The following is a 12,945-nucleotide window of genomic DNA, read 5'->3' on the forward strand; positions in this document are numbered from 1 at the left end:
CATACAGAGATTTGACCAGGACACAATATAAAAGGCAAATAAGCCTTGATTCAAGCAGAAGAAATGTTACTTCAGAAATGACTGTGATGTAGCAGAATGAATGACAGAGATAATGAAGGCATACTATAAGACACAGGGAATGAGGCAAAACAAAGGAATAGATGCTAGAATGAGTTGCATGTTAAAGCGGTGTGGTCAATTACGATTCACGATTCAAGTATGCAAGAAAATACAACCGGGAAAGGAGGTAAATACTTATAGACAGAATTACTAATAATTTTGCATTTCACATCTTTACCATTTCCTCTACAATAATGTTTCTAATCCTTTAAGTATTTGCTGTCCATCCCCCCTTTCCCACACACACACACACACACACACTAGTACCAATAGTGGTTTATTGACCACGGTTTTACATTGAAACTAATCACGAAATATAAAGTGCAGTAAGTGTAAAACTATATGTATGCATTAAAATCAGAACACTTTGATTTAAGACTATGTACTAAAATAACCTTTACTAAGCTAAATTCTTAAATGAACACTCTAAGGTGAACCATGGCATGAGAATACACACACACACAAATGCACAGAAAAAAGTTAACCTGTCTTCATTCTTCCTTGCGTTCAGTAGACTACCAAACACAGCAATCACAGAGGAAAACCTTAGGTGAGTGTGATACAATGGTTTGTACCATCGTATGCTTCACATATTTCCTAATGATCATACAAATGTATCAATTTCATATTTACTCAAATGTGGATGAAAATGACACATTCACAAATATCTGTATACATTATTGTACTTTAAAGACATCCACCAGCATCAACATCAAGCAAATACCTTAAATAAATAAAGATTATGTTGCAGGTAAGCAAAGCACTATATTTTTCAATGTAACTTAAAATCCTCCTAAACAAATTTATGTCTTCTCAACTTTCAGCACAACACCTTTTATTCTTCATCTGATACAAGCTCGTCATCACTCTCTGAGACATCGGTGACCATCTCTCTGACTAGTTCTGGAGGCAGCGTGCTCTTCAAATTTTCAATGAAGCTCAGACTCTTCAGAAGTTTAGGAGCACATCTTCTGACAATTTCTTCCCCAATGACAACCTTCCTTTGTCTGAAATGATTACCAGTCTTTACTTAACACTTATCTATATTAGACAATAAAAGATATAAAAGACATGTAAACATGAGCCCAAACTCTTCTATAGACATGTGAATGGTGAACTGAAAACCAAAGGGGCTATAGAAGAAAAAAAAGAAATTGGAAGGAGATGAAAGAGTTAACATGATTACAGATTACAAAATGAGATGGAGAAAAGAAGGCAGGGAAGATCTATTTGCAATGAATGAAAGAAAAATAAGGAGCCATGGAAGACAACTACAAACAACCACCTGCAGAAGGGACATGAAGAAGTTCTGCCTTCTATTCTTATCACAAAAGATTAGCTTCTGATTAAGCATGTGGTGGTGGTAATAAAAAAAAAAAAAAAAAAAAAAAAAAAAAAAAAAAATATATATATATATATATATATATATATATATATATATATATATATATATATATATATATATATATATATATATATATATATATATATATATATATCAAATTGTGGGGAAAAACAACATGCAAATTAATTGAAAACAAGCTGAAAAATATCACACAAACACAAAATTGGGTTTTGTTGAATCTTTTCCTGAGGTTAATACTTACTAAGATAAGATTGAGACTGAAGGATATCAAGGAAATGTTAGTAAATATAAAGACAAGGTGTGTGGCCCTGCAGCTGTTCATGTTGTTGTGATGGCGGCCATCTTCTTGAGCTTCATCTTGCCACTAGTATCTTAACCTAACTCAATCTAACCAAACAAGACACAGCAAGATCACAATTAAAATGTTGGCCATCACAAAAAATTGGAGGGATGCACTCTCTTCTTAATATTTACCAATATTTCACTTTGTCTATTATTGCTTCAACAAGTTTCCAGTTGATATAGACTGCTTGATATTCTGCAACCTCAATTCCAACTGATATGTATACAAGTATTAACCTCAGGAGGGGAGGCTGAGGTGTTATATTTGTGCTATCTACAGTTCCGTCAAGAAGAGCGAGTGAAAAATTGCCAAAATGTTAAGAACTCAATGCACTGTCCTAGTAATGTCATCCCTCTAGCATTCATTTTCCAGCTCTTTCACTCAGCTGACATAACGTTGGGAATGAAAATACAACCAAACTAACCTAACTCTAATTTCATCCAAACCTAGCTAACTTAATTTAGTTAAGGCGACACGCACCACTGATACTTCTTCAAAACCCTTCCAACCAAAAGCATGGTTATAGCTTTGGTTAGGTTGACGTTGGGTCTATTTTGGTTATCATATTTTCATTCTCACGTCATGTCAGCAGAGAGAGAGAGAGAGAGAGAGAGAGAGAGAGAGAGAGAGAGAGATAGAGTAGCAGTAACGACTTTATTAGGACTGTGCCCCATCAGGAATAGCGAGAATGGTGCAGGAGTAAAGAATTGCCAAAATGTTAAGAACTTATAACAATAACACCCCAAACACGAGGAGTAAGGTAAAAGTGACACGTAGCGAGACGGGCGCCCACTCACTCTATGGCGTAGCTGTCACAGGCCTTGGCGAGTTTTTTCAGGAAGACCAGGTAGAATAGGTACAACTCCGCCGCGGCTCGCTTTGACACACGCGCCTCTTTCTTCCTGTGTCTCGTCACGATCTTCTGTACCGCTGCCTTGGAAGGAATCCTCATCCTGCTCGCTGCTCAGGTCAGGGCACGTTTAAATCGGGAATAACTTGCTGCTGCTATTGGTGTTGCTCTTGATCTTGATCTGCCGCCGCGCTTACGATTGAAAATTATCTTGATCTTAATCTTGATCTTGATACTACAGACGACTCAGGATCACTCCTGAGCCGGGCCTTTGGATAGGCAGCTCCTGTAGACGACAAAAGAAAGGCACACAGAAAAAAGGAAAAAAAAAAAAAAAAAAAAAAAGAAAAAAAGGAAACAGGGTCCTTTGCTCTAACCGTCTGTACATCTGGCACGCCACAGTCTCTCCAGAAACTCCTTCACCGCCTCAATCATCCTTTCATTCGTTTCTCTACTCAGTCCCAGCAGCACCACCATCCACTCCCTCCCCGTCTTTTCCACTCTTTCGTTCCTATTATGCCCTAACTCAGTCAACACCACTTGCATCATCTCATACCTGTCTCTGGCATACTTCACACACTCCAGCATCACATGCTCCACCGTCTCGTCCTCTCCCGAGTCACACATCTGGCACACTTTGCTGCGGGACTCAGACCACCTGTAACTCCTTGCATTCACATCCATACACTGTGCCCTAGCTCTGAAGAGATCACCACCCAGGCTTCCATCGTACCACCTCTCATACATCGGGGCCTCTTTCACCTTGTACCATTCCAGAGTAGTCTTTCGTTCCATCCCATTCCTCCATTCATTCAGTCCCATACTCTTCACATCTCTGTCTATCTCACTCTTCCACTTCCTCACATCCCATTCTGTTCCCACTCTGCCTCCTCTTGTCACGACCCATTCCAGCTCATTCTGATTCACCCCAGCCATTCTCACTGCCCACCCAACCTGTAGACCATTCCTCTCTGTCATTCTCATACACCTTTTCCTCCATTTGCTTCCACTTTCACTCCACAGATACACCTTCCTTGCTATTCTTGCATCATCCATTCTCTCAAGCCTAATCTTGTACCTAAGTGTCGCTTTTATAAGTCTTTCCCTAAAAGAGCTCCATCCCATATCCCTCTTAAGGCTTCTACTGCCGTGTACCTCGGTGCATTCAGTGCCAGCCTAGCTACTCTACACTGCCCCACTTCTAACTTGTCAATTTCACTCTCGTTCCATGCAATCACATCCATACCATACATTATACTGGGGACAGCCACACTCTTCCACACTTCTCTCAGCACGTCATACTTGTTCTCATCCTTGCCGCGCTTCCTAAACGATCCACCCACTGGTTCACCAAGCTTATTTTTTCATTCTTTGACTTTTCACACCCATTCGGACTCATCCACATCCCTAAGTACTTGTATTCTTGTGCCTGCTTCAACTCATTCTCTCCCGACCTCCATGCTGCATTACATTCATCCTCCGACCTATTCACAATCACCACCTTACTCTTCTCACTACTAAACCTAACTTCAAAATCTCTTCCATACCCATCAACCACATCCAGCAGACTTTGCAGCTCCTCTGCTGACTCACTCATAACCACTACATCATCTGCATAAAGAAGCACACCTATCTTATCATTCCCAACACTCACTTCTGCATTCATCCTTCTCATTCTGGCTACTAATCTTGATCTTGATCTTAATCTTGATGTATACAATGATCTTGATCTTCATGCATCTTGAAGCTACAAGTGGCTCGGGATCGCTCCTGAACCCAAGCTTTGGATCGGTAACTCCTGTAGGTAGAGGGCAGATAAAAGGAATAAAGAACACTATCCTATACACTAAATAGACCTACATTTAGCACGCCACATTCTCTCCAGTCTCCAAACACTCCTTCAGGACCTTCACAGCCTCAATCATCCTGTCATTCGTATCTGCACAATACCATCCATTCTCTTCCTGTCTTCTCTCTTCCGTTCTTACTTTGTCTCAACTCATTTCCATCCTGTCTCCCATATACCTCTCACACTCCAGCCCAACACTCTCCACCGTCTCACCCTCTCCACGTCACACACCTGGCACAATTTGCAGTGGTGCTCTCAGAGACTCAGACCAGCTGTTATTCCATAGCTTAGAGGAGATCACCATCCCAGTCTTAAATCATACCACCTTCCATACATCTGGACCTTTTTCTCCTTTTACCATTCGTTTTTATCACCTCTATTCTACCAGCACATCTTCACTGTTTGCATACTTCTCAATATTATCTCCTCTACATTCTGTCCCCTTCCGCTCTTGTAAAGGATTACCTACTCCTGAGCCAACGCTGTGTATTGTCCGCTGAATCCCCTCATGTGGAAAAAAAGGCAGGGAAAGAAAACAGCATCTCTCACATCACCATTATAGTCCCTACCTTTAGCACACCAAATCATCTTCAGAAATTTCTTTACTGCCTCAATGATCCTTTCGTTTGTTTCTCCATCCTTACTCGTCACTGGTCCCCAACACTCACTGGTTCACAATGACTGCATGTGTCTTTTCCTGCAGTATAGGAACGTTCATATTCTTCCCCCTCCCTTTTTGTTGTTAAATAAGAGAAACAAAAGAAAGAAGGGAAAAAAATGTACATAGTATTTTTGACAGCATTGACATTATGTATGTTCTGAGAAATATTGAATAATAGTAAAACTCACTCACAAGACTTTACCTAGATATGAGATCTCTTGACTTTATAAGAAAGGTAGATGTGTGTGTGTGTGTGTGTGTGTGTGTGTGTGTGTGTGTGTGTGTGTGTGTGTGTGTGTGTGTGTGTGTGTGTGTGTGTGTGTGTGTGTGTGTGTGTGTGTGTGTGCGCGCGCGAGGGTAACTGCATAAGGTTAAGGTAAAAATAGTGGATGACACGTTAATTTATTGAGTTATGAACTGTGGTCAGTGTTCATTACATGTTTCAGAGCAGGTCTGATGTCAATGAGTGAAGCATTCAAACAAAATCATGAAGTTGCTTATTGTTAGCAACAATTATCGACTTTCCTATTTTTTTTTTATATCTTTCTTTCACATTTACAGACTTTGCTTATCTTTCTGTATGTTGAGTTTTTCTCTTGATCCGCAACACAAAAGAAGTGGTGAGAAGTCACTGATAGGGTACGAGGAACATGTGCAGCAGCAGCAACTTTCCCCTGCAGCAGCAATCTTTCCATGCAGCAGCTCCCTTCCCCTGCAGCAGCTCCCTTCCCCATGGAGCAGCTCCCTTCCCTTGCAGCAGCAACCTTCCCCTGCAGCAGCTCCCTTTCCCTGCAGCAGCAACCTTATCCTGCAGCAGCTCCCTTCCTTCCCCCTGCAGCAGCAACTTTCCTCTGCAGCAGCAACCTTCCCCTGCAGCAGCAACCTTCCCTTGCAGCAGCTCCAATCCTCTGCAGCAGTTCCCTTCCCCCCCGGAGCAGCTCCCTTCCCCTGCAGCAGCTAACTTCCCCTGCAGCAGCAACCTTCCCCTGCAGCAGCAACCTTCCCTTGCAGCACCTCCCGTCCCCTGCAGCAGCAACCTTCCTCTGCAGCAGCAACCTTCCCCTGCAGCAACTCCCTTCCCTGCAGCAGCAACCTTCCCCTGCAGCAGTTCCTTCCTGCAGCAGCAACCTTCCCTGCAGCAGCTCCTTCCCTGCAGCAGCTCCCTTCCCTGCAGCAGCAACCTTCCCCTGCAGCAGTTCCCTTCCTCCTGCAGCAGCAACCTTCCCATGCAGCAGCTTCCTTCCCCTGCAGCAGCTCCCTTCCCCTGCAGCAGCAACCTTCCCCTGCAGCAGCAACCTTCCTCTGCAGCAGCAACCTTCCCCTGCAGCAGTTCCCTTCCCCTGCAGCAGCTCCCTTCCCCTGCAGCAGCAACCTTCCCCTGCAGCAGCAACCTTCCTCTGCAGCAGCAACCTTCCCCTGCAGCAGTTCCCTTCCTCCTGCAGCAGCAACCTTCCCATGCAGCAGCTTCCTTCCCCTGCAGCAGCTCCCTTCCCCTGCAGCAGCAACCTTCCCCTGCAGCAGCAACCTTCCTCTGCAGCAGCAACTTTCCCCTGCAGCAGCAACCTTCCTCTGCAGCAGCAACTTTCCCCCGCAGCAGCAACCTTGCCTGCAGCAGCTCCCTTCCCCTGCAGCAGCAACCTTCCCCTGTAGCAGAAACCTTCTTCCTGCAGCAGCAACCTTACCCTGCAGCAGCAACCTTACCATGCAGCAGCTCCCTTCCCCTGCAACAGCAACCTTCCCCTGCAGCAGCTCCCTTCCCCTGCAGCAGCTCCCTTCCCCTGCAGCAGCAACCTTCCCCTGCAGCAGCTTCTTTCCCCTGCAGCAGCAAACTTCCCCTGCAGCAGCTTCCTTCCCCTGCAGCAGCAACCTTCCCTGCAGCAGCTCCCTTCCCCTGCAGCAGCTCCCTTCCCTGCAGCAGCAACCTTCCCTGCAGCAGCATCCTTCCCTGCAGCAGCAACCTTCCCTTGCAGCAGCAACCTTCCCTGCAGCAGCAACCTTCCCCTGCAGCAGCTCCCTTCCCTGCAGCAGCAACCTTCCCCTGCAGCAGCAACCTTCCCTGCAGCAGCAACCTTCCCTGCAGCAGCTCCTTCCCCTGCAGCAGCTCCCTTCCCTGCAGCAGCTGCAGCAGCTCCCTCCCCTGCAGCAGCAACCTTCCCCTGCAGCAGATCCTTCCCTGCAGCAGCAACCTTCCCTGCAGCAGCAACCTTCCCCTGCAGCAGCAACCTTCCCCTGCAGCAGCTCCCTTCCCCTGCAGCAGCAACCTTCCCCTGCAGCAGCAACCTTCCCCTGCAGCAGCAACCTTCCCCTGCAGCAGCAACCTTCCCTGCAGCAGCAACCTTCCCCTGCAGCAGCTCCTTCCCCTGCAGCAGCAACCTTCCCCTGCAGCAGCAACCTTCCCCTGCAGCATCAACCTTCCCCTGCAGCAGCTCCCTTCCCCTGCAGCAGCTCCCTTCCCCTGCAGCAGATCCCTTCCCCTGCAGCAGCAACCTTCCCCTGCAGCAGCTCACACACACATGGCCACGGCCTAACTCAATATTCATCTAACCATGCCGAGCGTTGCCAACACTTCCTGTCAGCCTACCAGTCTTTCTGTACTTGATTAGGCATAAGGAGACAGTTTGGAGAGGCTGAATAAAGTACAATCAAAATTCTCCCACTTAGACACAAAGCTCATGGAAGAAAAATCTGTTGTCGCGTGTTGTGGGGAAGGCGGAAGGAGGATGAAGACAAACGCGGGATGGTGCAGGTGTTTGTTTACTGTGTAGTGGCTGTAGTCTGTGTCGACCTGTTCGCTAGTTGATTGGAATGGCAGAAATCTTAGTGTTCTGTTACGCTACCGAATATGTCAGATGAAGACAACGAAATAAAGTCCAATCCAAGTATCGTAACAAAATCAAGACTAACAAGCATAACTTCCAAGAGCACCATTGGCAACTGAAGGAGTGATCGAGAAGTTGAAACCTTTTTGATGTCTGTTGTCTAATCTTTGGAGAAACTAACATGAGGTGGCAGGCATCATTCCGTCATTACCAGCCAGTGTTACCCTTCACCCTTTCAGTACTAGGACATATTTTTACCTTGAAATTTGTGCACCATTGGACCATTTTATTCACATTAAGAAAGGTCTATAGAGGTCAGAATATTAATGGTCGCAGTCTTCAGTATTTTAATCCCCCACTTGAGTTTGTGAAGCTGTATAAGTAAGCAAAAGGAATATGGAAACGCGTCATGGTAAGGAAGGGGTTAATTATATACCTTCCTAAGTGGAGACCGTGGCGCGGTGTGGGCGATGTGCAGTTTTCTGTGATGGCCTTGCTCCTCACTATCATCAGCTGCATCATCCCGCCAGAAGTACAAGAAGCATAACGATAAGAAAAAAAGTAGTGGAAAATTGGCTAATTCAAATGTAGGAAAATAAAACTAGAGGAAGAGAAACCAGCGGAATTCACAGAGTATACTACCTAAAAATTTCACACCTTGTATTCAAAAGATGGAAGTGAATATGTTCAAACCATTTCATATAAAAATTTCCAAAGTCAACAATGCGAACAAAGAAAAGTCGTGATCTCACATCAGAGGCATGGGGAGGAACAGACAGACCTTGTCCTTTTGTGTGTGCGGCGGCGTCATGCAGGGTTAGTCATGCTGGACAGTCTTCAGTCGTTGAGCGATGTTCTATAATAAAAAGTGTTCTATTTCTGGTATAACAATTTATTTTGACCGCTAGTAATTTTGATAATATGATGTACAACAGAACGAAAACAATATATCCATGAAATACACCTTTTTTACTTATTTATTTATGCCTTTTGCTTAGTTTGATTTCCGCTAGACACACATTATTGCTAACTGCTACTGGGAAGAAAATACTAACATAACTAACATAGTGTAACTGCCGGTAAGAACGACGTAAACCTTCATAGTCGTACAATGGAGGTTCAGTTGAATGATGTAAGGGACATTTTGTGCTGACTAAATAATACAACAAAAAAGAAAAGTTTGCCTATCGTACTACGGTCAAAGGAATAACTAGAAATACATTGGGTAACTTTTTTTTTATTCACTGAGGCATGGAAAAGTAAGACACACACAGCACTACGCGTTGGTGTGCGTGCGCTGATCGTTTGTGTTGTCTTGTTAGCAGAGACTCAGCATTGAAGTGTGTTGGTGAGTTCCTGCATGAGGGAAGGCAGACTTCAGGCATTACAAAACATTTCATTTAGGACTAGTGAACGATGACCCTCCACAGAGAGGACTCACATACATTTTCAGGAAAGCAGTGTTTTTATTCTTACGACTCTCTCTCTCTCTCTCTCGCACTTCTTTAAGAACAAAAACAGAACATACAAAAATTTTCGTTCCATTTAATTAAATGAGAGAGAGAGAGAGAGAGAGAGAGAGAGAGAGAGAGAGAGAGAGAGAGAGAGAGAGAGAGAGAGAGAGAGAGAGACTGTATCCAAAAGAGTTGCATTTTTATCTCTTCCGCTGGCAGTAAGTACTCCTCGGTGTTTGGTATGAAGTGATGCCAACAACTAAACAACCAGAGCAGATATGCTTCCTGTCTTACCAATACATGCTGTCTTGAGCCACGAAAGATCTATAACATTCTGAAGAGGAAGCGTGACATCCTTCATAGCCTTTACTTTCACAAGGGAATAGTGTACCATGGCATCAATAGCGTTAATTTGCATACTGTTTGTGATCCAGTTTCATCAAGATGGACACTTGCCACGCTTTCTGTATATCAAACCTTCCACATCGAGTTATCTGCAACGAACAACCCAAAGTGGCCAAACGATCGTCTGGGATGGGGTAAGTGAAAGGAAATTGAGAATGAATATGGAATGGAAAGGCTGCTTGCATGGAGGCTTGCTTGCCCAACACAAAGGAACACAAAGACATACTGGGAATGTTTATTATGACGGGGTAGGCACTGCGCTACGCTGCAAGACGCACCTCAAGCCCGGCTGATGGTGATGCTGAGAGATGCTGCTGGTGAGATGGAATGTAAAGCAACCGATCACATCTGTTTGACAATGCTACAGAATGACAAGAGTTGATGTTATAAAAGTCAGCAGTTCAGTTTTGTTCGGTGGTTGAGATGTTTCATACTCCGCAAGTGAACCACACCAAGTAACGAGCAAACCAAGGCTCACCAATGTTGATTCGTGTGATGTAATATTTCATGGTGCACTGATACTATTCCTAACCAACTCCCATAATTCAAAGAAAAGATATTTTTCTTGCCAGAATAGTATTTGAGTTTCTGATACGTGATTATTTCCATTTCCTGTTCCCTCTGTTTCACCAGCTACGTAGTGGTGGTGGTGGTGGTGATGATGGTTACTGGCTGGCTTGCTTGCTCAGCACCTGTCCATGCAGTCACGACATGTATCAACACACATCCACAACTGAAGTGGTCAACCATGCTGAGCAAATGTATTTTCTTTCCATATTTCTCCATAATACGCACAAAAACAGAAAACGAGAGAGAGAGAGAGAGAGAGAGAGAGAGAGAGAGAGAGAGAGAGAGAGAGAGAGAGAGAGAGAGAGAGAGAGAGTTTTCTGTGTCCTGCCAAGTTTCATTGAGATCTATTTCTGCTCAACAGCTCTTTTTAACAGTTCTTTAACGTATAAAAGACAAAATTTATTTATATTATCTTTTTTTCCTCTGTGTCCATGATATCTTTTTTCTAACAGCGCTGTGGATACAACAGTAGTAGCAGTAGATGTGTGAGACCGTCATGATGAGTGTTACCATCCATTCTAACATCAGGGTCTAGAACCTCTGTCAAGACCTGGTATTCTTTACACATTCAATGGTCTCAACGTTGCGATGTCATTCCATAGACATTAGTTAGTCAGTCACCATTAATATTATGCCATGGGAAAACTTTTATCACGAGCTTCAACCTTAAACCTCGAAAACTAAAGTAGCTGAAGCACCAGCTTGACTATAAGTGGTTGTGGTTAAATGCTATTTCTACGCAGTATTGCCAAGCCACTGATGTATTACGGTCCGAAGACTGACCAATATTTCCTTTCCTTCCCAAGATAATATTATGCTCGAAAGACTGGCCAATGTTCCCTTCTGCTTTAGATAATATTAAATTCTCGTATATTTCTTTTTCCCTTAGATAATATCATATTTGAAAGACTGGCCAATATCTTCGTCTTTTTTCTAAGTTGATATCATGTTTGAAAGACTGGCAAACGTTTAACATTTTCCCTTAGAGCTGCAAGTCTAACATATATAGTTACGGGTGCATGTACATTATACGTATAACAACAAAAGGCTGCATTTTACTGCAAATTTTTGGTCATGCCATAATGTTTAATACTAATACTGGTAAAAATTTGGTTGTATAAGATACATCCTGTCAATTCTTGATTATTATGCTTTTAGTAAATTAAACCTAGTACAGTAAATTGTAAGATGTTGATCATGCTGACATAATATATGCTTCACTATTGCTGCCTTAGGTTAATTACATCATTTAACATCTGCTAAAAAGTTATTTCTACATCAACTAATTTTGTATTGCTTTTAAAAATAGTTTATGTATCACAGATGTTCACGTCTTGTCCGACAGCTGCTGCACTGCCCATCCTGCGTCACCCAGGAGTGTAGTGCAGGACACTTGCGTCAAGGAACCTGCTGGCCTTCACACACCCGCCTTGAGAAGCACACCACAAGCCTGCCTCTCAATCAAGACCAAGGGAAAAAAGAAAAAGAAAAAAAAAGACTGTGTAAATCTTACAAAATTTGAGCTTAGGCATCAGGGGCTAAGGTGTGTGTGTGTGTGTGTGTGTGTGTTGGGTGGGTTGGGTTTGTGTAATTCACTGTTTGTTTGATCTGCTGCAGTCTCTGACGAGACAGCCAGACGTTACCCTACTGAACGAGCTCAGAGCTCATTATTTCCGATCTTGGGATAGGTCTGAGACCAGGCACACACCACACACCGGGACAACAAGGTCACAACTCCTCGATTTACATCCCATACCTACTCACTGCTAGGTGAACAGGGGCTACACGTGAAAGGAGACACACCCAAATATCTCCACCCGGCCGGGGAATCGAACCCCGTTCATCTGGCTTGTGAAGCCAGCGCTCTAACCACTGAGCTACCGGGCCGTGTGTGTGTGTGTGTGTGTGTGTGGGGGTGGGTTGGGTGAGTGTGTGTGTGTGTGTGTGTGTGTTGGGTGGGTTGGGTGAGTGTATGTGTGTGTGTGTGTGTGTTTCACTGTTTGATCTGCTGCAGTCTCTGACGAGACAGCCAGACGTTACCCTACGGAACGAGCTCAGAGCTCATTATTTCCGATCTTCGGATAGGCCTGAGACCAGACACACACCACACACCGGGACAACAAGGTCACAACTCTTCGATTTACATCTCGTACCTACTCACTGCTAGGTGAACAGAGGCTACACGTGAAAGGAGACACACCCAAATATCTCTACCTGGCCGGGGAATCGAACTCCGGTCCTCTGGCTTGTGAAGCCAGCGCTCTAACCACTGAGCTACCGGGCGTGTGTGTGTAATTCACCTCCTCGGTCGCCTGCTGGTCACCCAGCCAGTCTTCCCCATTACGGAGCGAGCTCAGAGCTCAGTGTGTGTGTGTGTGTGTGTGTGTGTGTGTGTGTTGGGTGAGTGGGTGTGTTGGTGTCCATGCCTACTTACAGTATACTGGTACCATGATGACAGACTAGCATAGTGACTTTCTTGCAATGAAAACTTATCAATATTTATCTTTC

General features: G+C 44.2%; 1 protein-coding gene across 1 annotated transcript; it reads right to left on the reverse strand.

The window, feature by feature from the left end:
- Positions 1 to 267: 267 nt before the first annotated feature.
- LOC123517916 lies at positions 268 to 2,951 on the reverse strand. Its single transcript, XM_045278379.1, has 2 exons — positions 2,627 to 2,951; positions 268 to 1,127 (listed from the first exon to the last, which is right to left on the reverse strand). The coding sequence occupies exons 1-2, from the start codon at positions 2,779 to 2,781 to the stop codon at positions 956 to 958; spliced, it is 327 nt and encodes a 108-aa protein (XP_045134314.1). The 5' UTR covers positions 2,782 to 2,951; the 3' UTR covers positions 268 to 955.
- Between the last annotated feature and the right edge of the window lie 9,994 nt (positions 2,952 to 12,945).

The sequence above is a fragment of the Portunus trituberculatus genome, chromosome 43 (assembly GCF_017591435.1).
Source record: "Portunus trituberculatus isolate SZX2019 chromosome 43, ASM1759143v1, whole genome shotgun sequence".
Classification (NCBI taxonomy): Eukaryota; Metazoa; Arthropoda; class Malacostraca; order Decapoda; family Portunidae; genus Portunus; species Portunus trituberculatus.